The sequence below is a fragment of the Pteropus vampyrus genome, unplaced genomic scaffold (assembly GCF_000151845.1).
Source record: "Pteropus vampyrus isolate Shadow unplaced genomic scaffold, Pvam_2.0 Scaffold2, whole genome shotgun sequence".
NCBI lineage: Eukaryota > Metazoa > Chordata > Mammalia > Chiroptera > Pteropodidae > Pteropus > Pteropus vampyrus.
The window spans coordinates 25,098,225-25,122,074 of NW_011888783.1; the positions used below are offsets into that span (position 1 = coordinate 25,098,225).

The 23,850-nt window shown below is 34.7% G+C and overlaps 1 protein-coding gene across 1 annotated transcript in view; it reads left to right on the top strand.

Annotated features, from left to right (window-relative positions):
- The window catches only part of KCNH7 (potassium voltage-gated channel subfamily H member 7), a 415,423-nt gene that overhangs the window by 327,221 nt on the left and 64,352 nt on the right, over positions 1 to 23,850 (top strand). Inside the window, exon 7 of the mRNA XM_011358452.1 lies at positions 22,457 to 22,882. Coding sequence (XP_011356754.1) covers positions 22,457 to 22,882 — 426 coding nt within the window. The remainder of the gene's footprint in view (positions 1 to 22,456; positions 22,883 to 23,850) is intronic.

Consider the following 23,850-nt stretch of genomic DNA (forward strand, 5'->3'; position numbering starts at 1 on the left):
TTTCCAGTAATTGAGTCATCCCCACTTACCTAAATTTAGAATACAATATCTCTTTCCACTCCCTGGTGATTTCTGTGAACAGATTTGAAGCTTTCAAAATAAAAATTCCCCACATATTTCATTTGTATGAGTTCTGCCTCTTTCTCAAAAGCACCAGGAAAGCCCAGGGAGCTACAATGATTAATAACCTGTTCCAGAGTTTAACCTGCTGCATAAAATGTGCTGCATTCCACAGCATAAAAGAAACTCTCAAATAGGTCAGGAGCTCAAACTGCTTGAGGGCTTACCTTACACCAGAGGCAAGCAGGTTCGAAATTAAATTAGCACCAGATATTGCAATAACTTATGATTCAGTGGCTTCATATTGGACTGGAAGGTGGGGAACTACAATGTGTAATAAAGCCTTAAAAATCTAATTCATTCAGACTTACAAAATTTTGAATTTGAATTAACCAGATGAAGACCTGGTTCAAAAATAGTTTCATGTATTCTCTAAAGTGATTTTACATGAGGTAGAAATGGAGAATTTGCAAAATGAATTAAGGAAATATTTACCCTATGAGGGTAGAGACCAACAAAATATGTTCAGGAATTACTTTAGAAGAGTCATAGAATGATGTGTTAATTACAAATAATTTTTATTGTACATAATTTTTTAAATAATAACAAGCAAATTAAATCTACAAGATATTCAACACTGAGGAAATACATAATGCCTCTGTGACTTTAAGGAGATCACTCACAGTTGCTTGCTGGACAATCTGTTGGCCCACATTTATTTCTAATAGTCTATAATACCATAATCCACATGGAAAAACCACCGAAGCTCCCAAAGCTGTAAAGGATGACTAAGTGGGAAGAGTTGGGGTATTAATGGTAGATGAAGATAGTGTCTTACAGGAAAAGCCTGGATTTCTAGATCCAGGGAATAATTGGGAGCCTCAAAACAGTTATTCCAGGTATGTGAGCCCTACCTGTCTCTAGTCTCGTCCCTTTGAGCCTCCACCATACCTAGCCTACTTCAGCTTAAATTCCATTTCCTCAAGAATGCCTTCCTTAACCACTTCCACCCTTACCAGACTAAGTTAAATTCACCAAGTTTTACTCTCAGAATGCTTCTTTTTATCATTTATTAAACATATCATAATTGTAATCAAATTTTCATTTGTGTTATGCCTGTCTTTTCCCACTAGTATGCACACTCAGCGAAGACAAAGGTGGTGTCTTTTTTGTTTCTCTTGGTTTTCCTAGTGTCTGATATGTTGTAGGTGCCTAATAAATGTCAGATGGATGGATAGATGGATGGATATATATTTACCTTTCCTAGAAAGAGTAGGCATATGTTTGAGGAGGCAAGTTGGAGCCGAAACCAAGTGAGTCAAAAGAGAATTTGTGCCCACCCGTGTGCTAGTGAGTCAATGAGAACTGACACCTGGCTTTGCAGTGGAGAAAGATTGGCTATTTTATTATGAATAGCAGTACCCAGGAGAACAGGAAGCTAATGCTCAAAAGCCCAAACCCCTCAATGGTTTATGGACAAACGGTGTTATAGAGCAAAAATCATAAGTAATCATGAGTAAGTGGTTCAGGGCCATGGGCTGTATTGATTGGTCAGTTCTCATACAAGCTTTCAAAATCTGATTTATTTAGCTTCTGGCAGCATCCCATCCAGGTCTCTGTGACTATGGCTAAGTGGTCTCTAATAGAAAGTGAGGTCTGTAAGACATCTTGGGATTATGAGTCAGTGAAGTTATCTTAAGAGCAAAAGGAAAAGAACAGAGCTATACATTTTATGCTTAACAGGCTACATTCTTTTCTTATCTTAAGCTGAGTATACCTCCTGAAACAAGCTTTACAGGCAGGACTGCAGGCCTGTGGACATAACTACATTCCAGTGCAGTATGTCTCTTAAGAAGGGCTAATTTAATGACTTTAACTAAAAGCTAAATTCTGGTATATCTAGTCTGTAATGATTTGCTGTTAGTTTCAGAGCCAGATTTCTACCAAGCCCCTTGCTAAATTCTTTATGATATTTAGCTTTTAAGAGCTGAACAATATTTCATCCAGTAATAGAAAGAGACTGAAAATTAGGAAGTATTAGAACAAATACTTGTAGAGTTTATAAAATTTATAAAATTCACAAAAAAGTTTATAAAATTTTTGCTTCATATGTTCATTAGTATTATTCCCAGTGAAGACAGAAATGACAGGCTGCTTTTTTCAGGGCCTATCAACTGCGGGGAAAAAAAAAAAATCCAGTAAAAGTTCTTCCATTTAAAATTTTTCCTTCTCTAAATCCTACAGGGAAGACCCTGTTGACTTTTATTCTCAAGTCTGCTTGTCAGGGAAGATAGAACTAGAACTGGAAAAAGAGCCAAAGGAATAAGAATGTGGCTGGTGAGGCTGCCAGGCACCTTTGTACTCCACAAATCGTCTGTCTTGCCTTTGACTCTTGCTCACCCTGCTTCTTTACTCTCCAAAGGCGTATTAAATTCTGAACACTTGTGATGCCTGCAGGGCATTAGTCTCCTGCTGAGTGAGTCCAATCTAGGAGGTGAGAGCTCCCAACTCCAAGAAATATCATGGCAGGAAAATCAGATGTCAAGAATTATCATAAGCTTCTAAACTTTCAATATACTGCCTTTAATTGTTACCAAATCCTAGGGAAGAATTTTACACTTCTCTTTCACTCTTCTTTTCCTTCTCATTGTAGTTAGGAAATTTGCCTTTAAAAATAGTTTTAATAGGTGCTAGTGAATGACAAGGTTTATGTGGCTAGACTAAGCCTTAGATGTCTTATTTCCTAATTCCTGAGGTAAATAAAACATAAACGATGTTCAAGAGTATGTCTTCTACTCCCGACCAATGCACATTTTTATTGCTAAAATAAAAGCTATATTGCAGATGTGGGACTCAATGCATAATCACTTTCAATGTCTGAGAAGCTATGTTTCTACTAGAGGTAACAACAGGATCTTATTTTTCAGAGCTTCAGATTTGCAAATAGTCTCTGGAAAAGTATTTTTTCTTCAACTCATGAGGAAACGATACGTAATGTTATTTGCTATTATCATTTACTGTAGGTCATATGGAGGTTAACCTCTGTTTCATTGATTATTGCAAGATTAGTTGTATTTAAAGACATTTCAAAATGCATTAGTAAAATGTACTGATGAATCTATAATCTTAAAGATACAGAGAAAATGATATATAGCTTAGCAAAATGGAAGTAATTTAAAATGAACTGGTAAGAAAACCCTTCATTAGTTTAAGATTCATAACCTTTATCTTAAATATATATTACATTAAAGATAAAAAGGCTGCTATAAAAATCACCTCATTTCAGCATCTGTCTTCATAACAAGGTAAATGATAGTTTCAAGATAATGAGTTTTTCTGAATTACTGAATGTATTAAGGTGTTCTGAGTTATTCTTATCTAAGAGCAGTCCAGGCAAATATTAATATTTAGACACAGCCTCTGGTATAATGAATACATCCTGAAAGATTACCACTAGACGTTTGTTCTGTGTATAAAAGTCCAGTGTAATTTTGACCAGAAAGTTTAAGGACATTATTTCAGCAGGTTACATTGGGAAAGCTAAAGACTGATAGATTGAATTTCATTAATGGGCTTCAGACTCCTTTAATGAGATGCCAAGCTTCAGGGGCTTCATCCAAGTTCTAAATGTTCTGGACAAGGCTTGGCAATGTGCTTGCTGAAGGCACAGAGTGCCCCCACAAAAGGGTCTTCTCCAGTTACAATTTTCTGGGTTAATGTCTTCTAGGCTGAATTATCTCACCCAATGAATGCTGCCCTGGGAATTTCAGTGTTCATACAAACTAACAAACGTCCACCAGACAAGCACCAGCAATGCCCAGCTGCCTCTTTATCCCCCATGGGAAATTTTCTCAGTAAGAGCCTGGTAATTGTTTAGTGCAGCTGCTGCAATTTCAAGGGTGCCAGCTCATCTGAGCCAACTGTATGCACACAGCCCATGACTCATGAGGCTGAGAAAGTACACATCAGGAGTGGGTGGGGGCCTTCAAGTACTCCATTTTAAGTTTGCCCTCTCCTTTGTCATCTATTTGGGAGAGAATATATAATGAAAGGCAGCTATTTAAGAGTTATAAATATCCCATATAGTTGAGAAATTCAGCTATGATCTAATAATCTCATTTGTATCAATAAGCACTTGCTGTATATCTCAATAGTCACCTATTAGCTGTACTGTATGTGTTACAACAGCTATATTGTAACACCTTTGGTTTCTTCCATATACCCAGATATGGATAAAGTGCTGGCTTAATATCCAGAGTGAGGGGTAATCTGGATGGAAGCTGGGAATGCAAGTCCCATTACCTGGCCTCATGTTATGCTAGCTGGCATGGGTTTACTATTAGATCTTCCAATTTTATACTAGAAATGCCTAAAATATATTTTGTGAGGAAAGTAGACAAAAACATTATTATAAGGCAACTTGAATTCATCAAAGCTTTACTGTCAGTTAGAGGTAGTAATATTCTCCTGGAGAAATTCTCTTACATAACATTCTATACGCAAATAGTATCATTAAACAGTGTCAACCTGCCACATACATACCAAACATCTCTAGGGGTTTTTGGTATATGATGGTAAGGGTGATAGTTCTTGACGTATTTGTTTTCTGCTGTTGAGTAACAAATTATTCCAAATCTTAGTGACTGCAAACAACAAGCATTTATTATCTCAGAGTTTCTGTGGGTCAGGGATCAAGGAGAGGCTTGGTTAGGAGGTTCTTGCTCAGGCCTTTCACAAGGCTGCGATAAGGTGACAGCCATGGCTGTGATAAGGTGACAGGCATGGCCACGGTTATCTCTAGGACAGACTGACGTGGGAATAGCTCATGAGAGATGCTGGTGGCTGGCCCCACAACATCCTCTTCTGAACTCACGTATGTGGGCCTTCACATGGGACTGCCTTGCACCATGGCAGCTGGCTTCCCCCAGGACAGCAATACAAAAGTGCATCCAAGACTGAAGCCGTGGTCTTCACATCTGCCATACCCTATCCATCAGTAGCAAGTCAATCAATCCACTCCACACTCAAGAGGAAGAAATTACACAGGGACACTGAATATCAGGAGGCAGAAATCATTGAGGCCATCATAGCAGCTGCATACCATGTTGAAGGACTATCTTAATTCAAGCCTCAGCACGTCTCTTTGAAATTATAACAACCACCTTTAATTAGTCTCAAAGCCTTATTTTGATCTCCTTTAATCAAAAAAAACCTTGCTATGGCAAAGCAGTCTTTAAAAACTGAAAATCTGATTATTTCATCTAACAACTGCTAATTGTCCTCAGGAGGAGTCTAAGCTTCTTAATTTGGCATACAAGACCCTTTATATACAGTGCATAAAGGCAATATTAGATATTGTTTAAGGTCATGGGCTCTAAAGTGAGGCTGCCTGGGTTTGCTCCTGGCTCCACAATTTATCAGTTTTATGACTTGGACAAGTTTATTAACCTCACAAAACTTTAATTTCTTCACTGAAACCTGAAACAATAATAATGCCTATTTTATAGGATTATTATAATAATTAAATAAAGTAATCATTGTGCAGCTCATGGAACACTGTCTACCACATGTAAGACCTCAACAAGGGAGAGTTATTATAACTTCCCCAATTAATCTGGAGCCATTTCACAGCATATAGTGCAACTATATCAACCTACAGTGTGGAGGTCTTTTTGACCTCTTACGAGACTATTTCCTTTGCCTGAATAGCCTTTCCACATTCTCTTTTATATGAAGAACTTACTTTTATGCTTAAATATTTAATTCAGGGAGTTCAATTTTCCTCCAGGAAACCTTCACACACACACACACTTGCGTACGCATACAATTCTGTGTCAGGTGGCCCTTCTTGTACTTCCTCGGTTCGCATGCCTAATTCTATTATGATACCACACTGTATTGTCATTGTCCATTTATTTCTCTATGGCCTTAGTAAAATCTGAGCTCCTCAAGAGAAAGAATGACTTCATATTTCTGTATCGACAGAGCCTAGCTCAGTACCTGACAAACAGTAAGTTCCCAAAGCATGTTGGTTGAATGATTTAATGAATGAATGATTTGAGAGATTTCTGATGTAGTCTCTTTCCTTCTCTATATCTTGATACTATTTCTCAACCCTACTTACTCACCACTGCATCCCCAGGTCCTAGTTCCATAAGGATATTTTAAGTATGGCTTTGAGGAGATGGCTGCCCAAACAAAAGTTGTTTAGATCAAAGAACATACTTCTCTTCACTTGCAGTTCTTGAGACATGATTTATAGAAAAGTCAATGTTTCTTTCACTGAATTTCTGTTATTTGGGACTTTGGAGTCTACAACTTTATAGCTGCATGAGTTCACAAGTAAAACCCCTCATCCGGGCACTTAAAACTTCATACGATCTGCTCCTCAGACATTTTCATTCACACTGTTTCCATGCCCCCTTCTTCTTTGGTCCACTCTCAAAAACATACACACACAAATACACACACACACATACTGAAAACACACATAAGCATGCATATGCACACAAGCACACACATGCATCCAAATATATACACAGTAAACTAACTGCTTTGGATTCACTCTAGATGCTTGTTAAAATTCAGATTCTTGAGTCTCCTCTAGACTCAGAGGGTTGATAGCAGAAATTAGCCTTTAACAAGCTTCCTAAGTAATCCTCATAAATAAAAGAGCTTGAAGACTGCAGCCCTTGTCCTGCTGAACAATCTCAATGAACTTGTCTCCGTGCTTTACTAGTGTTGTGGCCTTTTCCTGAAAAGCATCTCATTTCCAACTGAAAAAAAAAAATCCCGGTTAACCATTAAGAGTTACTCAAATAGCACCCTTGTTAAGCATCCCTAGATGGCTGCACAGTAGTTGAATCCTGCTTGCCTAGCCCTTGGCACATCTTGGTCAGTTCAAGAGCAACCAAGTACAGGAACCACCCCTGGCATTTCTGTCACAGGATCAAAGAATATTTATTGCTCAATCAGTGTTTTCTGAAATTTTAGCTATTACATTAAAATATGTTCTTGCTCTCAAATGTGTTATCTTATGAGTCCTTAAGACTTTACTTTTTTGACATAAAATATTATGACAGTATTTAGCAATTTTTTGCCACCTTAACTTTACAGATACATTATAATAAAGAGTAAACGTCTTGTTCAAGATATATAAATAGGACATATAAATTGAATTCTTCAGTTAAGATATTTTGTTGATAATTTTACATAACTTGGAATAGCTAGCTACAAAATAATGTACAAATTTCAGTTGTGTTGGCTTAATAGCTTTATATTTCTTAGTACAGAAGTCAGATTGTGTTGGCATTTTTATCTATATTTTGGTGTCCCGATTATTTTAATGCTTCAAGGCTGCTGCTGAATTTTTCTTCTATAATTGAAAGTTGAAGTGTATCAGGTAGCCACTAATCAGACTCTTCCAACTTAAGATGAGCAGTTACCAAGATTCACAACCAAACACATTTAAATAGAGCCACTGCTGAGCCCACCACTGCCAAGGTGGCTACTCCAGGACAGAGAGGACCAAGAGGTAAAAGCAACAAAACACTTGAACATCTGACAGAATTGGCTCCTGGCACATAAATGTACAAGTTCACCAGCTGACAGACCACCGCGGATTACATTTAAAATTCAATTGACATATTGACTTCACAATCTCTGGTGAAAGTACCACTTCCAGCTTCTCTGTGACACAATAACTTCTTCTGCTGACTAAAGACAGGCAATTTATATAGCTTTCCAGACCTCAGTTGTGTAGGATGCTTTAGGCAATATGGTTTTTCTTTTACTATCTTGTGAATTCCCAGAACAAAGCCTCTCACTGTCATAGGAAGGAACTGAAATCCATCCTGAAGTCAAACAGAATTATTTGAAAACGACATGCTGGTTATGGTAATCCACCTCTTCCCCTCAAGAGCAGATATAGCAAAGGTCGATAAAACCGTGCATCTCATCATTTGTGACTCTTTCTCTCTTTAAAATCATTCACTATTACTCTGGTTGATAATTAATATATTAGAATCTCCTCTTCTCATTTTACAATTTATTTATAATGTCAGTGCCCAGTTAAATTGTTCCAAAATTTATTGTTTATTGGATAATTGTGAGTAATTACCTAAACAGCAATCACTTAAAGCCCATTATGTGTCCTCAAATTGAAAGAGAAACCAAAACTAGTTACCAGTAAAGTAATATTATTCAAGATGGCAGCTTCAGCTGCCAGTTACTTTACTAGAGAATTAATCAATTCCTAATCTACAATATGTATAGCGAACCACAGAAATATGTTTCTGATATCTTCTAAGTTTCTTTCACGATACAATATTGGCAGGCAAAAGTTGCCTAGCACATTTTACATGTAGTGTCTCTCTCTTGCTATTTTCAGACTCTAGCCAACATACCAGCATTGGTATTTGTGTGTGTGTGTGTGTGTGTGTGTGTGTGTGTGTGTGTGTGTGTGTATACACACATATATTATATTTATATGCTCACTTGCAACACATTTATAACTTTAGTCTCTAATCACTGAGTTTGTAGTGGCAAGAAAGTAGATGCATCAATTAAAAAAAGAGAGATAAGACAACACACTAATGATATATAAATTTGACTTGTACAGTGCTGTGTAAATTCTGACTACCTTCAAAGGTTGAATTTCGTTCAAAAGAATACTCTATAAAAGGAAATCTTAAAGATGGATTTGAAAAATAATTGAATGGTGCAGTCTATCACCTAGGAAAATGAATGCTTCCTCTAGATTCATAGCTACTTAAAACTGCATAAAAAAGAAGACGAAAATGGGATAAAGAGATGCATGATTGAATGGCAGGAAGCACATTTGCATGATACTTAGTGGACTTTTGATAACGGTATAATATTAATATATACCTACTTATTCCCTTACCAAGAATACAGTACACATTATTACTCAGCATGACTCACTGAATTGTCCCTGCACAGAATAATATCCTTGTGACCAAAATGATTGATCTGAGGCAGCTTTAACTCTAGGACTTTTGGATTAAATACACAATACACATGGGAAGCAATCTTAGTACTCAGTGGTCCACCATTATCAAGTCCGGCACTACCACAGCAATTACCTATCTAATAAATGGAGAGGATACATCCTTACACTTTTAAAAAATAAATTTATATATTAAAAACTTTCCCTTTCATAAGAGCTTCATTTCAATATCACCAAGACAGTTACCACTCTTGACTACTAGAGTAATTTACATTACAAAAGTTCAGTAACAGTCAGAAACTTAGAGTATGTTAGGGTGAAAAAAATTTTATAGATCAATTAACTCACCCACGTATTGTCTAATGGAGATAATCAGTATGCCAATATTTCCATACCCTGTCTGCAGAACACTGCTGGCTGATGATGCAGTTTCATCCGTCCACAACAAAATAAAAAAGATAAAACAGTACAATAAAGTTTCATAAAGTTGAATTTACTTGTTTAAAATGATTGCTTTTTAAGAGTTTATTCTTTCTGAAATGATGGAGATAAAGATTGTTGCTTTTCCTGTCATTCATAATTGATTAAATACAAATTTGAGTAATCTTGTGAAACACCCCATTTCTTTTAAATTTTACCAGGCTATGAAATCCAAGAGTTGGTGAACCACTGATTTAGATGTCAATATGGAATGTAGTCAATTGACTAGTCTATATATGAAAAGTTTATACAATGTATGAATAAGGCAAAATGAGTAAGAAGGGTTGTTTATGAAATGAGTTATAATACATTAAAGGACTCTTATTTACCATGTAAAATTTGATTAAAGACCTGAAAGGAAATAAAACATGTCTTTTGCTATCCACATGGGTCTCTGACAAGAGAATAAATGTAATAGTTTTAGCTGTATTTGAAAAAAACTGGCATATTTTATCTATCAATAAGATGTAAAAGCTGCAAGAATAAAGAAATCAAGAAAATTGAAGTGTGGACATAATCATATTATTACACATTTATTAGGCTAGATGATAACATCAGGAGGCATAAACTGGCTTGATTTTCATTTGTTCTGTGTCACTTGCATAATACTTTTTGTTTCAGGTAGCTGTTATCAGATTCATGCCTCCCACAGGGGACATGGCTCGGAATCAAAAATCTTAGGGTTTTTTTTTTTTTCAAAAATGTCAAAGTAAAAAATTTCTAATGAGATAAAAAGTATAATAGCCAAAATGGAATTCAGGACAATTTAGAATCAAGAACAATTACCTCCTAGGAAATTATTCCTGTGAGGCGATGAATAAAAATAGGAAGCTAATGAATCTCTGGTACAAAATTATGCTTCTACATCAAGTCTTCTAAATAAGCGAGAATGCCATATTTATTTCTTTTCATTTATTTCAGATGATTCCTATGTCCATTGCTTCAAAGTTACTTAAAAGATCAAAGGTGATTTTTTTTTTTTTTATGAATTACTCAAGATTCTTCTGCGTGACTTTGAGAAACTGTGATTGATATTTGGTTATCAAAAAAAGTTATCTCAATGACACTTTAGCCATGATTTAGGTGTAACTGGTTTTTTTACTATGACGGAATCAGTCTCAGATTTAATTCCAAGATTTGTCATGCCTTTCAATAGAATATTCTGTTCGTTTTCTCTCTTGAATGAACAGGTTATATATCATAATTAAAATCTAATATTTTCAAACCTTCTCTTATTGTGCAGGTTTATTCAGTAATTTTTGAATACGGAATGCTTTTTTAAATCTCTTTTGTTGCTGCTTCTGTTCGTTTTGGTTTTTTTTTGTTATTACTTGAACATAAAAGAGACATTCAGAATATGATTTTTAGTGATCATATTGCCCATACCATATTTAATGGCTATCTCTGAGTTTTAACAAGACATTTTTTATAGGACCTTTTGAATTTAAAACAACAGAATGTGATTTTTCATGTAACCAGCTTCCTTCTTCTTATGTCTTTTTTACCACTTGGGTGACAGGTTAGTTACCCAATGAAAAATGTGTACTGCATACTTACTGTGTGGGCAGCAATGGACACGGGGTGGTTTTAGGTGCAAAAATAAAGCAAGCATGGTTAAGGCCATCAGGCAGTTTAGAATCTAAACAACTCTATAACTTAATTTATAATTTTTTCTTGCAGAAGTTTAACTTTTGTTAAACCTTTTTATTTTGGAAAGAAGAAAGGGAAGGGAGGGAGGTTGTGAGGGAGGGAGGGAAGAGAAAAAAGAAAAATAGATGATTTAACCCCTGATTCTGTAGACATTATCTTGTTTTACTTCTTATGGTTGGCCTAAAGACATTCTGGCATTTTCTATTCATTGCCCTTCTGTGTCCCTAATGAAGCTCATCAAACCTCCAAAAAGAACAAGTCCAGGAGGCAAATGATGGCCTTCCAAATACTCATTACCAAATTACTTCAGTGGTTCTCGCAATTAGGGTCAGGTTTTACAGATTCTTACCTTAACTGATCCTTAATCATCAGACATGGCCCAACCAAGGAAGACTATAAATTTGATAGGAATGTCACACTTGCTAATGCTACTTAGTAACTGAATATATTCAATACTCAACAGGAAGACATTTATCTTTTGAAAATTTAGCAGGAATGAGAAACTGTCCTTGAAGCCAAGTTATTCAAAAGCAAAGCACAGGCCTGGGTATTAACAGACCATTCACTTCGTAAATACTTAGAAAAAAAAAAATTCTGTCAATAATGGAGAAACAGCTAACCTGTGCTTCAGACAATCAAGATGTCAACCTTGCTTTCAATAACTTTGAGCACATTTCCTACTCAGCTACCTCCATTGCTTTATGCTTCATTTCTCTCTAAATATTTCTTATTCTTACTCTTTTGCCTCTTTCTCTCTCTCACTGGGTGATTATAAATGTCTTTGTAGTCCTAAGAGATTCAGAGACCCATAGAAGTTTAGGCCCTATGTTTATTTACTTGTTTGTCGTAGATGATCGAGAATCTGATAAAGGACATGAACACATATTACCTGAAAAATAAACAGTACCACACATCTTAAATTCTTTTAGATTTTAAGATTTCAAAGTCGACAAAAGCCCATCTATACATACCAGGAAAATACACTGTGGCAGATACTTAGGTGATTGCTCATATATATACACTAACATTTGCATTTCCCCATCATCCTGGAATTCTCATGGAGAGTGTTGCTCACTTCTTTCCTTAAAATGCATTAATCCTTGACCTGGAGATGATGCAAACATAGTAAAATCACACTAATTTATTTTAATTAAGTAAACAACCTATGTTAGATAAGAAGAATACTAGAATTGCAGAATCTCAGAGATCATCTCTACCGATTTTGTTGAATATGTCATTTCTGCAGGATCTTTGGAATGTCTACTCAAATAAATATTAAATTTATTTTAAAGACATACCATTTCATTACTTGCAGAAAAAATAGAGAAATTCATGCACTCTTGGAATATGCTCAAAAGTAATTTTCTCCAACCACATATCAGATGCTGAATTCTTTATGATAGTCATGTCAACTAGACCAACTAAATGTTCCAGGACACATGCTTTTATGAGGAAATATGCTATTGTTTGCATAAACCGCATCCTTTCAAAGTATTTGAGGACTCTTAAAAAATAGTGGGTTCTCTAAATCACCACTTTACAAATGGCATACAGGCTAATAATAGCATAACTGAGATATTCATAATCGGAAAAATTTCGCTCTTACCAGCAAAACCAAGAACCTTACCATCTGTCTTCTGTTATCTTTTCTTCACATAATTAATTTAATCCAAGGGTCACATCAGAGAACAGCGTTCAGTAAATAATTATAATTGATATTGAATGTTATTTGTATTTTAATATTGAGTTGTTCAAGTTAAATGTGCTAAAATTATAATAGTAATACTTACCTATTGAGTGTTTATTATAAGACAGGGATAATCTGTGAAACTTTATACATTTGTTCTCTTACCTAGTACGCAGTTGTCTATGGGATGGATATCACTGTCTAAGGAATCTGATGCCCAGGAAGAGTTTTTAATTGGCCATGGCAGAGCTGGGATATGTAACAGGGCCATCTCAGTCCAGCGTCTGGCCTGTTCAGCAATATTTAGCAGAATATAGATTTTTGTTAGTGGAAATTGTCTTTATTTTTATTTTGGTGCTCACTATGGCCATCTAACATTTCTATTTTGTTCTTCCTTTGTCCTACACATGTGTGTTCATCCCAGCAACTAGCACTTATGCTCTTGGCAAGAAGTAGTTCTACATAATTCTATTTATTAATTATTTTGCCATATGTGATAAGTATTTTATTAAAAGAATTTTGATAACTATGAAAACATTCACACAGACCCTTATAAAATAATTTCTTTTTCTGAAAACAGCATTTATGGTAAGAAAGCATAGGCTTTATCCCCTTGTAGAAATGAATTGAATACTAGTGTGCTGCTATAGATAAGTATGTAGGCCTTATGAAACCAGACAGCCTTGGGAAAACTTAACTTCGCTTTTCATATCTGTAGAGTGGAATAAACAATAGCAGTGTCTTAGTTTCCTGGGCTGCCATACCAATTACCACAAACCGGATGGCTTAAAACATTGGATATTTATTCTTTCACAGTTCTAGAGGCTAAAAGTCTAAAATCAAGATGTGGCTCCAGTAGTCTTTTACACATTGACATTCTATCACTGTTAACACCAGTCATGCGACTTTATTAAACTAAACCTCAAGGAAGAGCAGGGGAAGAGATAAGCTAGGGACTTGATGTTTCTCTCCTGCTTTTTCAAGTTCTTTGTCTTATCAAAGATCCAACTATTAGAGTAGTGCTAGCTGCTGTAACTAAAAACCCTTGTATCACTGTGGCTTATCCCTAAAGTATATTTCATGCTCAAGCAATAGCAGAAGCTGACATTCCTGTGCAATGAGTGATTTTCCTCCTCTTGGTAATTTAGTGACCCAGATTTCCTACATTTAGAGGCTCCGCCAACCCATAAGACTTCAGGACCTGAAACTTCGGAAACATCTGACTTTATGAAGTAAAAGGGAAAAGAGAACAGGGAAAGACACACCTGCTTCTTGAAGGCTTCAGCTGAAAAGTGCTACTCTTCAGACACATGGCCCTACCTAGATGCAAATGGGACTAGGAAATACAGTTTTTAACTAGGTGGACATATTCTAGCAACAACTCCACTCCATGGAAGATAGAACAAATTTTGGTGCACAGCAGCTACCTCTGTCATAATCCTTTCTCATGACTTTTCTGTTTGCCATCTCCATTATTGTCTTTTTCTTTAAGCTACAAACATTCAACAACTATTTTGGTCCTTACTATATATATTTTAGGTACTGTGCTAAGCCCCAGGATTCTTATTTTGCTTTTTCTCTCCACCCCACATTTTAGTTATTGCCAATGGATTCTCTTTCTCTTTCTCTTTACACTCTTTTGGCAAATGAATCCACTTTTCAGAACTTCAGCCACTGCTTCTGTGGGATGAAACCTCAAGCTCCACGCATCTCGGAAGCTCTATCTCAGACTTTCTCTCGCCCAGGCACTGCCTCCTATTGGTACCCGGCACATCTACCTCGAATCGTCCTAGCCTTTATTTCCCTCTCCCATCCCTAAGCCTATTCCTCAGTCATTTGCACTTTTGAAAAACTTTGTAAAGGTTTACTTTTACACTAGTGTGCTTAGTGCTTCTTTTTGTAAATTCCACTTTTTCTTAAATTAGATCAATTGTAAAACAAAGATAAAAGAAATGGAGAAAAAGTTGCATGTGTTCAGTTTCTATGAGAAAAGAAAGAGGAGAGAGGAAGCAAGCAAGCAAACATTAGGCCAGAGAACATCTGACATCAGCAACAAGGTGGTGCTGCAAGATTTTCAGATCAGCCTGGCACACGGGAGGGAGGCCAGAGCCAAGGCCACTCTCCAGCTGACGATTGGTATGGAAGCTCAGAGTTTATGGCTCTGGAAGAGACTGTTATTTTTACATATGTACATATTTGAAGTAATTTATGAATATTATAAATGCTTAAGATATTATCTAACCTATTTCTCTTACACTGAGTCACATATTTTAAGAAGCTAATATTTTTCATATTAGTAAGGTATATATAGCACAAACAAAACAAAATACTAAACGTGACATTTAGCTGAACCTAGATAACTCTTATTTTTACAAAATCACTCAATCATCCTAATTCAATCCAACATTCACACACAAACACACACATGTGCACGCACACAGAAATGACTAAATGTCTACTTTAATCTAAGCCTTAGAAAATTATTTCAATACAGAATGCCACAGGGATTTTACTACCTAATTTTAATATTTTATCTATTTTGAAAAAAAACTTCTTTCGTGACAGATTTATTGTGTGAATCCTTATCTTTTAATTTAAACATCTGGGTAATTAGCCATTGGACTGCCTGTTTCAATTATTACTCATGTTTTGCTGTATTTCTCAAACTATCTTCTGAAAAGCCAGGGGAATTAAATCTCTCCTGATGCTATATATTCCATCTGATTCATTTTGTTGCTGACTACTTTTTCCAATTGTTAAAAATATAGCTAGCCTATTAGTTAACTTCAGGTCCTGAGTGAAGGATAAATAACAGATGAGCAGGCTCTACCAACACCTCAGTGTGGCTTTAACAGCTGCCAAAAGTACTGTATAATCTTTTGGAAGACTTAATCGTTCCCTATTGCACTTTTCAGAAGAGAAGAGTAGTTATTAATCCTGGTGTTCACACAAAATTTTCACAGTAGATCTTCATTGAATAAATAGTGCTGTTTCATTTAAGGATTTTGGTCTTATATAACACTTAACTGCTAGAGGTTAAACAAATAGCAACGTGCTAGCAAGGAGAAAAACTGTAATTGGTAAAGAGAACCATATTTTAGGCTGTATTAAACTGTACATTTAATTGGTGGTTTCAGGAGAGAAAAAATAGAAATGTCTTTCTGGAGACCATGGAGTACCCCTTTTTTATACAGTGAGGTTCCCCCCACCACTCTTTTTTTCTCTCTTAAAAGCAAATCCTTATAATAGTTCAATTAATCATGTTTTATCTTTCTAAAGTATGTTATTTCTCAAGTATGTGAGAGAAGTTGGCTCTCTTAAGGAAATAGACTATGTAGCAGCCTTTTTCATTTTAATCATGGACCCTTTAGAATCCTAGTCACATTTTTAAAACAAATATTTCCCTATCTAATATTTCATTTTCAACAGTGGCTTCAAAACTTTTTTATGATTAATTTTAACTTACTCGGAACTTATGATTTATATATTTATCCCATTTCCAAAGAAGTATAAGGTGATATTATAAAAGACATATGCATTTAGACCATTAAAATGGAAATAGAACTATTATAACAATGTAAAGAGAAATATAAATAATTGTATAAAAATTCTAAACTCATATAGTTTTCTGCAAGAGAGAAAAAAGAAACTACAATTAATTAAACAACTCTTTAGTTGTCATTTTTAAAAGAAAAAAGAGATGAAATCTTTGAAGAGAAATCAGTTGTTTCCTAGACATGAATTATAAAAAGGAATGTATAATGCATATATTTACAAAAATGACATTAAACAACATAAACATTGCATTTAGTGGTAGTTCTTTGGAAAAAATGCAAAAACATACTCCCTATATCAAACTATAATGAAAGAATCCAAACTTGTCTAATAAGAAACCAACTCAATTCTTATAGAAGTGAGCCTCTGTGATGTGTTTGTCGACCCAGTCCCTTTTTCCATCAAGAAATTACTTCCTCAAATATCTTAGACCTTTCTGGATGAGATTCTAAGATTCTTTTTTTTTTTTTTTAATTTCTTATTGTGAAACTTTTAAACATATTATAAAAATAGAGATAATAGTATATACCTATCATCCAGTTCAATAAAATCAACATACAGCTAATATTGTTGCATATAAACAGATATTCTTTCTCTTTTTAATTCCCCCTCTCTGGATGATGAAGAAAATCTCAAATTTTGTATCATTCACTCATAAATATTTCACTATGAACCCCTAAAAGGCAAGGATTTGTTTTTTAAAAAAACATAATCACAATATCATCATCATGTACCTAAGAACAATGATTGCCAATAATTCCTATGGTAGCTTATCTCTCAGGTGGCCACAAATGATTTCTTCTCTTCCCCACATATGGCATTTCTTATCAAGAAGTAAAGACTTTTCCTTTATTTTACTGAATCTGGGCTGGTCTGTAACTGCTTTGGCCAATAGAGTATGGCAGAAGTGATGCTGTACTAATTTCAGATCTTCACATTAACAGGACTAGATGTTCTACTCTCTTGTGAATACTGAGCCTCCACAGAAGATATCTTACTAACCAGCTGAAGCAACCATATGGAGCAGTTCTATATGCTGTGTGTGTGTGTGTGTGTGTGTGTGTGTGTGTGTGTGTGTGTGTGTGTGTATGTGTATGTGGAAGGCAGGAAAGGAGAGAGAGAGATAGTCATTCCAGAATCCTGAGTGAACCCAGTCTTCCAACTAGCCCTATGAAGGCACTATATTGTTTTAGAAAACTAAAACAACTCCTTAATATTATCAATGTACAGTCAGTATTTGACTTTCTCCAATTGGTTCATAAATGTTTTTGGTTTAATGAAATTACCTTATGTAAATATTTCCAATTTATCAACTACTTTTACAGAAATTATCTGATGTGATATGATAACTCCATATAGATAGGTGATCTAGGCAAAGGTTACTATCCCCATCACTCATATGAAAAGAAACTGAGATCAAATTAGATTAAATGAGTTACCAGAAAAATTATATCTAGAATTCAAACCCAGGTCTTCAGATTTAACATCTGAGGCTCTTTCCCTTATTCCAAACTCGGTTGAGCCTTCAGATATTTATATTACCATAATTGCCTCTAATAAGACTCATTATTAAAACCATAAAGAAACAAATGTTTTTCCTACTTCACATCCTTATACCCTGAGAGGCACTTATTTCTCAGATGTATTCCTCCTCTCCATCTCTGCCACCTGGTCTCTAGTGCAGGCTTTCCTGATCTCGCTTGCATTTTTCTTTCTTAGTACCAAAGTTATAATTGATCTCTAAGTCTCTGGTCTGCCCCTCTTTGGTTTCTCTTCCATTCCAGACACATTTATTTAAAACTAAATTTGGCTACCTTGCCTTCTCTGTTAGTAAGCTTTAACAATTCTCAAACTGATATCCATGGAAAGGAATATTCTCAAATGGCCATGAGTTCTCCTGGAAAATCTTTTAAAAATCCTGTATCTTGGTGAAAACTTAAAGCAGTATAATAAACTTTTGAATCAATAAGATAATCACTTAACAACAGAGTGCTGATATCTACCTGACTTTCATGCCTATGAGTGCTTTTGGATTTACAATGAGACCTTGTGATGCTAATATGCTGTATAAATAAGTTGTTGAAGTCATTTGGCCAGTAAAATCCACGAAAGAATTGAGTGATCATATAACATTGGCATAGCCATGCAGAAATCAAAACAACTTGTACCATAACGTTTAGTACCATATCAATTACTAGAAATCTACTTTCAAAACATGCTTCATTGTTGTACATACATTTTAATGGTTTGCTATCAATAAATATGTTGGAATATAACAAATGAACTACCGTTCTGAACCCAGTTCCAAAAATAATTTGATTAGATAATCACTTAATGTAGAATTCAATAATGCCCCAAACCAAAATTGAATTTTGAATGAAAAACATTTTTATAGAGTATCAAGTAACATAATTTATATTGGCTTTCAAAGCCTAGCCTCATAGGAGCAAAATTTGAATTAAAGATTAGGTTAGATTATCATAAAATAGTAATAAAATCTTCGAAGTTTGTAATACTATTTTGACAACATACTTTTACAAAAAGGCATAGTTAGAGAAAAATATTTTACCTATTAGATCAAACCACACAGATCAAAACCACAGTCAAATATTGAGTCATTTTTGACCTATAGATGTGTCAAATATTGAATTAGTGATCATAGTTTGAATTCACTGGTTTTGCAAATATTTTTGTAATCTATTTATTTTATTTTTTGCCATTTTATTAGTTTTCTAGGGCTGCCATAACAAAATATCAAAAAACAGGTGGCTTAAAACAATAGAAGTTATTCTCTCACATTTCTGGGAGCTGGGAGTCCAAAACCAAGGTATCAGAAATGCTGATTCCTTCTGTAGGCTCTGAAGGAGAATCTGTACCATGTTTTTCTTCTAGATTCCAGTGGCTGCCACCAATCCTTGGTGTTCCATGGCTTGTAGCTATATCTGCCTCCATTGTCACATTGCATTTCTTCCTGTGTGTCTTTGTGTCTCTGCACCCAAATTTTCCTCCTTGTGTAAGAACACCAATTATTGTATCAAGACCCACTCCAATCAACTATGATTTCATCTTTACTTGATTACATCTTCAAAGACCCTGTTTTCAAATAAGGTCACATTGACGGGTACCTGGAATTAGGACTTCAACATATCTTTTGCGAGTACACAATTCAGCCTATGACAGACATATTAAGAGGTACAAGCATAAAAAGTTTTAATCTAGTTTTATTTTTTACATATTTACCTAACATTATAAATAAAAATAATATAAATCATCATTGGGGTTCTGCAGTAAGTATTTTTCCCCTAAAAGAAGTCTGTATTTTATTCAAGTGTGAGAAACCCTGACCTAAGGGAGAAAGTCTGAGCTCTCTGTCATGTCACATTAGATTTTTCATGGCCTGTCACTGTCCGTCTTCACTGCCATCCTCCACCACTACGTTCCTTGCATTTTATCCATCAGCAATAGAAGGCAGCTTCTAATTCTTCGAGACACAACACATTATTTCATGCCTCCCTGACTTTGTTCATTCTGTTACCTCTACCTGTAATATTTTGTTTCCTTTGCAATTTCCTCATCCCTCAGCTGCATTCTTTTCTACCTCCCACTCAAAATCTCAGTTCAAGTGCTATCTTTTCCTAAAAGTCTTCTATGGAGACCCACCCCCATCAGTGCCACCACCAACCCCAGAAACTGAGCCAACTGGTCCTCAGCGGAGCTCTCGTTTTTCTGCACATCTGTCTTTCCCAATAGATGTCAGAGATAGTGTCTTCCCAATTTTTCATTCTCCAGTTCTTAATATAGTTGTCATCTAATGTTAAATGAATATTTGCTGATATGCAATGGAAAGAATTCCATCTACCATTTTCACTTCTCAGGGGAAGCTCCAAGGTGCTGTATGCCATTTAATATACATCTACTAAAATGAGATTTAGATTGCCTCATATAGGAGATTGGTATCAGAAGCATGTCACTTAAGCAGGAAGCAAGCTCAGACAAATATTCTTGCCTTTAAAAATGACTTTTTTTTTTTTGTCCTGTTTGAATAACTATATACCTTTTTTTTAATAAGAGAAATTTGTGAGTTCAGAGATTTGGGAGATCTGAGCAGCTCAAAAATTTTAGTCGTCTTGTTACAGTATACTGTGTGCATAAGAAACAGGAAAGAAAGTCCATATTTTAGATGACTTTGAGAGCCAAAATAAGGTTTTGGAGTTTACTTTCTACATTCCGAGTAGTCCCTAGGTTTTGAGAAAAGGACATTACACAATGACATCTCAAAACATGACCCATTCTTTGGAGACCAAAGTATCATACACTAGCTATCTGTACTAAGAATAACAGGATCAGAGTTCTATCAGTCTGCACTTTCAATTAATATATTATACAAACATTATTCTTATTTAGATTTTGGAAATCAGATATAGCTAAAGCTATAGATGTAGATATAAATCTTGGATTCTGAGGATTGTTAGTATTTCATAAACAATGAAATCACTTTATTTTCTATTTCTCTTTTATTAATAATTAATTGCCATTTTTCAGAAAAGCTTAAAATAAAGCACTATTTTCTCCATATACTGGCAGTTCAAATTTACTCTGGTCTGAAAAACTGGTTGGGTTCTTTATTACTTTGTTCAAAGCTAGTTAAGTCAGTTTAGCTGTTATCTAAAAAGAGCTATGCCTATTTTAATTAAACTCTTTTGTTATATTTAAACGTCACATAGTACCTCATTTGGATTTGTTATTTAACTTCTCAAGTTCTTGTTAAACTAGGAATGGTAACTTATATGTAGGGGAAAATAGGTATGAGATATGACAATGAAAATAAAATTTTAAAGTGAACTCTGCCTAAGATAGTTCATTGTTATAATCAAGTTAAAACCTACATGGATAGAATCACCAAGAACACAGAAATAACACTCTTTGACTAACTAACCAATGGGAAAATTTCTGAGAGTCATACCGCAAAAACTGATGATAGATTAGCTGTATTTAAAAGAATTTGGTCGAAGAAAACTTAGTGAAATTAACTTAGAAATAGGGCCATCGTGCATATGTGGCATATTCAGAATATAAGGTAACAACCCACCACCTTCTTAAAAAATGCCTTTTCTTTAAAACCTGTATATTAAGGCTAATTACATTTCCTGGGTAGCTAGATAATCAATTTGCTTTGAACTTTGCTCAACAAAACTTGGTTTAAAATCACACATGTATCTAACGAATTTATCTCATAAATTTATCTAATGAGTAGGATCACAATTCGAGTTTAACTCTCATTTTTTTCAGATAAACTAAGACTCTGGAAGATGAACTATTTTAGTCTACCCAATGCCTTATTAAGTAGAATAAGTCTTAAGAGTTTAAGTACTCTTTGGTGGCTAAAAACCTTGCAACATTTCCAGATTAATATTCTGAACATCTCCTAGCACCGTTCTCTCTTCAGGATTCATTAAATGTGATGAAAGAGTTCATGTAAAAGCATATTTATATCAGAACATAAAATATTCTCTCTACCTTTTAGGAAAAGACTACTTTATGTTTATTTTAATCTCATGTGCCTTTTTTAAAATGTTAAAAACAGATTGCAGGTGGGAAGATTTTAATAAATATTTGAATTAGTTGGGTTTAATTTATCGTTTTAATTCTAAATTAAATATATGCAAATTAAATATATATAAATTAAATATGACCATGGATCCAAACTGATTTCATAATTTTTCTAAAAACAGCTGTGTTTTTTTGAGTAGTACTATGTTCCAAAGGAACTAGTAACCATTATTTGCTATCTCAGTGACAATATGTATTATTTTTCACTGAAAATCATATTTATCAAGAAACACTAATGAGGTTTTCTGGAGTCAAATATACTCATGGGGGCTTATGTGGGTTTCTTCAAATGTATGTATTTTTCATAATACTTCACAATTAGTGAATTCAATTAAGTGAATCCTTTCTAACAGATTTTGTTATATAACTATCTTAATGTTTTTATAGGTTTGGGGATTTAATAATGACATTTTTATATAGTGTATGATTTTCTTTTCTACATTCAGGTTCTCTCTTTAGGAGCAGATGTCCTGCCAGAATATAAACTGCAGACGCCACGCATCAACAAGTTTACAATATTGCACTACAGTCCTTTCAAAGCAGTCTGGGATTGGCTTATTTTACTGTTGGTCATATACACTGCTATATTCACTCCCTACTCTGCCGCCTTTCTCCTCAATGACAGAGAAGAACAGAAAAGAAGAGAATGTGGCTATTCTTGTAGCCCTTTGAATGTAGTAGACTTGATTGTGGATATTATGTTTATTATAGATATTCTAATAAACTTCAGAACAACATATGTAAATCAAAATGAGGAAGTGGTAAGTGATCCTGCCAAAATAGCAATACACTACTTCAAAGGCTGGTTCCTGATTGACATGGTTGCAGCAATTCCTTTTGACTTGCTAATTTTTGGATCTGGTTCTGATGAGGTAAGAGCTGCTTAAGAATCTTATTTTCTAAAATATTGCAATTTTAAAAGTGACTTTATTTAAACTGCAAAAAAAAAAAAGCAGTTGCTTTACAAACTTTGTATATCTCACAGATGAAATTCATGTTTAGTTGGAAATGTTATAAAATGAAATGAAACCATTTGCCATTGCAAATAATTCACAATTCTTTGTATTTTTGCTAAGAGATTCCAAAGACTACTTGTTCTTTAACCAAAAATTAAACTTTGAGAAAATTCTTCTATAGCACATTCCCAGGATAAAAAATCACTACATACTAACTTTGTGCATATAAAACTGTCAAAGATGAAGGTGCTTCTTTCTTAATTCAAAATTGTGGTTTGAAACAACAGGAACTTGTTTTATGTTCAAATTATGTGGAAGAGGCATCTTCTGAAATGTTTTGTTCAAAACTATTTCTCTTAAATAACATCTAGGTTATAAAAAAGTTATTGTGTTCCAATTACCTTATAAAGCTGGAGACTTTAAGAAAATCTGACAGAGATATGTAAAGTGCATTTTCTTGATAGAGAGTAACTTTAATCAGATTCTCAGAGTTCTTTGATCCAAAAGAAATTAAGTTCTCCTAAAGTCTCCTCCCTTTAATTACCACTAATTTTTATTGTAAATAAGTTTCCTAAATTCTAGTTGTTTTTTTGGGGGTTTTTTTTTGTTTTTTTTACACTTACAGCATCTGGTCTTCCTAGGTGTTCTCCCATCGGAGTATTAACCAGGCCTGACCCTGCTTAGCTTCTGAGATCAGTCGATATCAGACGTGTTCAGGGTAGCATGACCATAGACTCTCGAATTCTATAATGGAAAAATTTACAGAAGGTGTGAAAGTAGGTCTAAGGGAGTTAGTTGAGAAAGATAACTTCGATATGCGGAATTTTAACAATTAAATATCTTTTCTTTTTTACCCCTCTGAGCCCCTCGGCATCTTTTTTTTT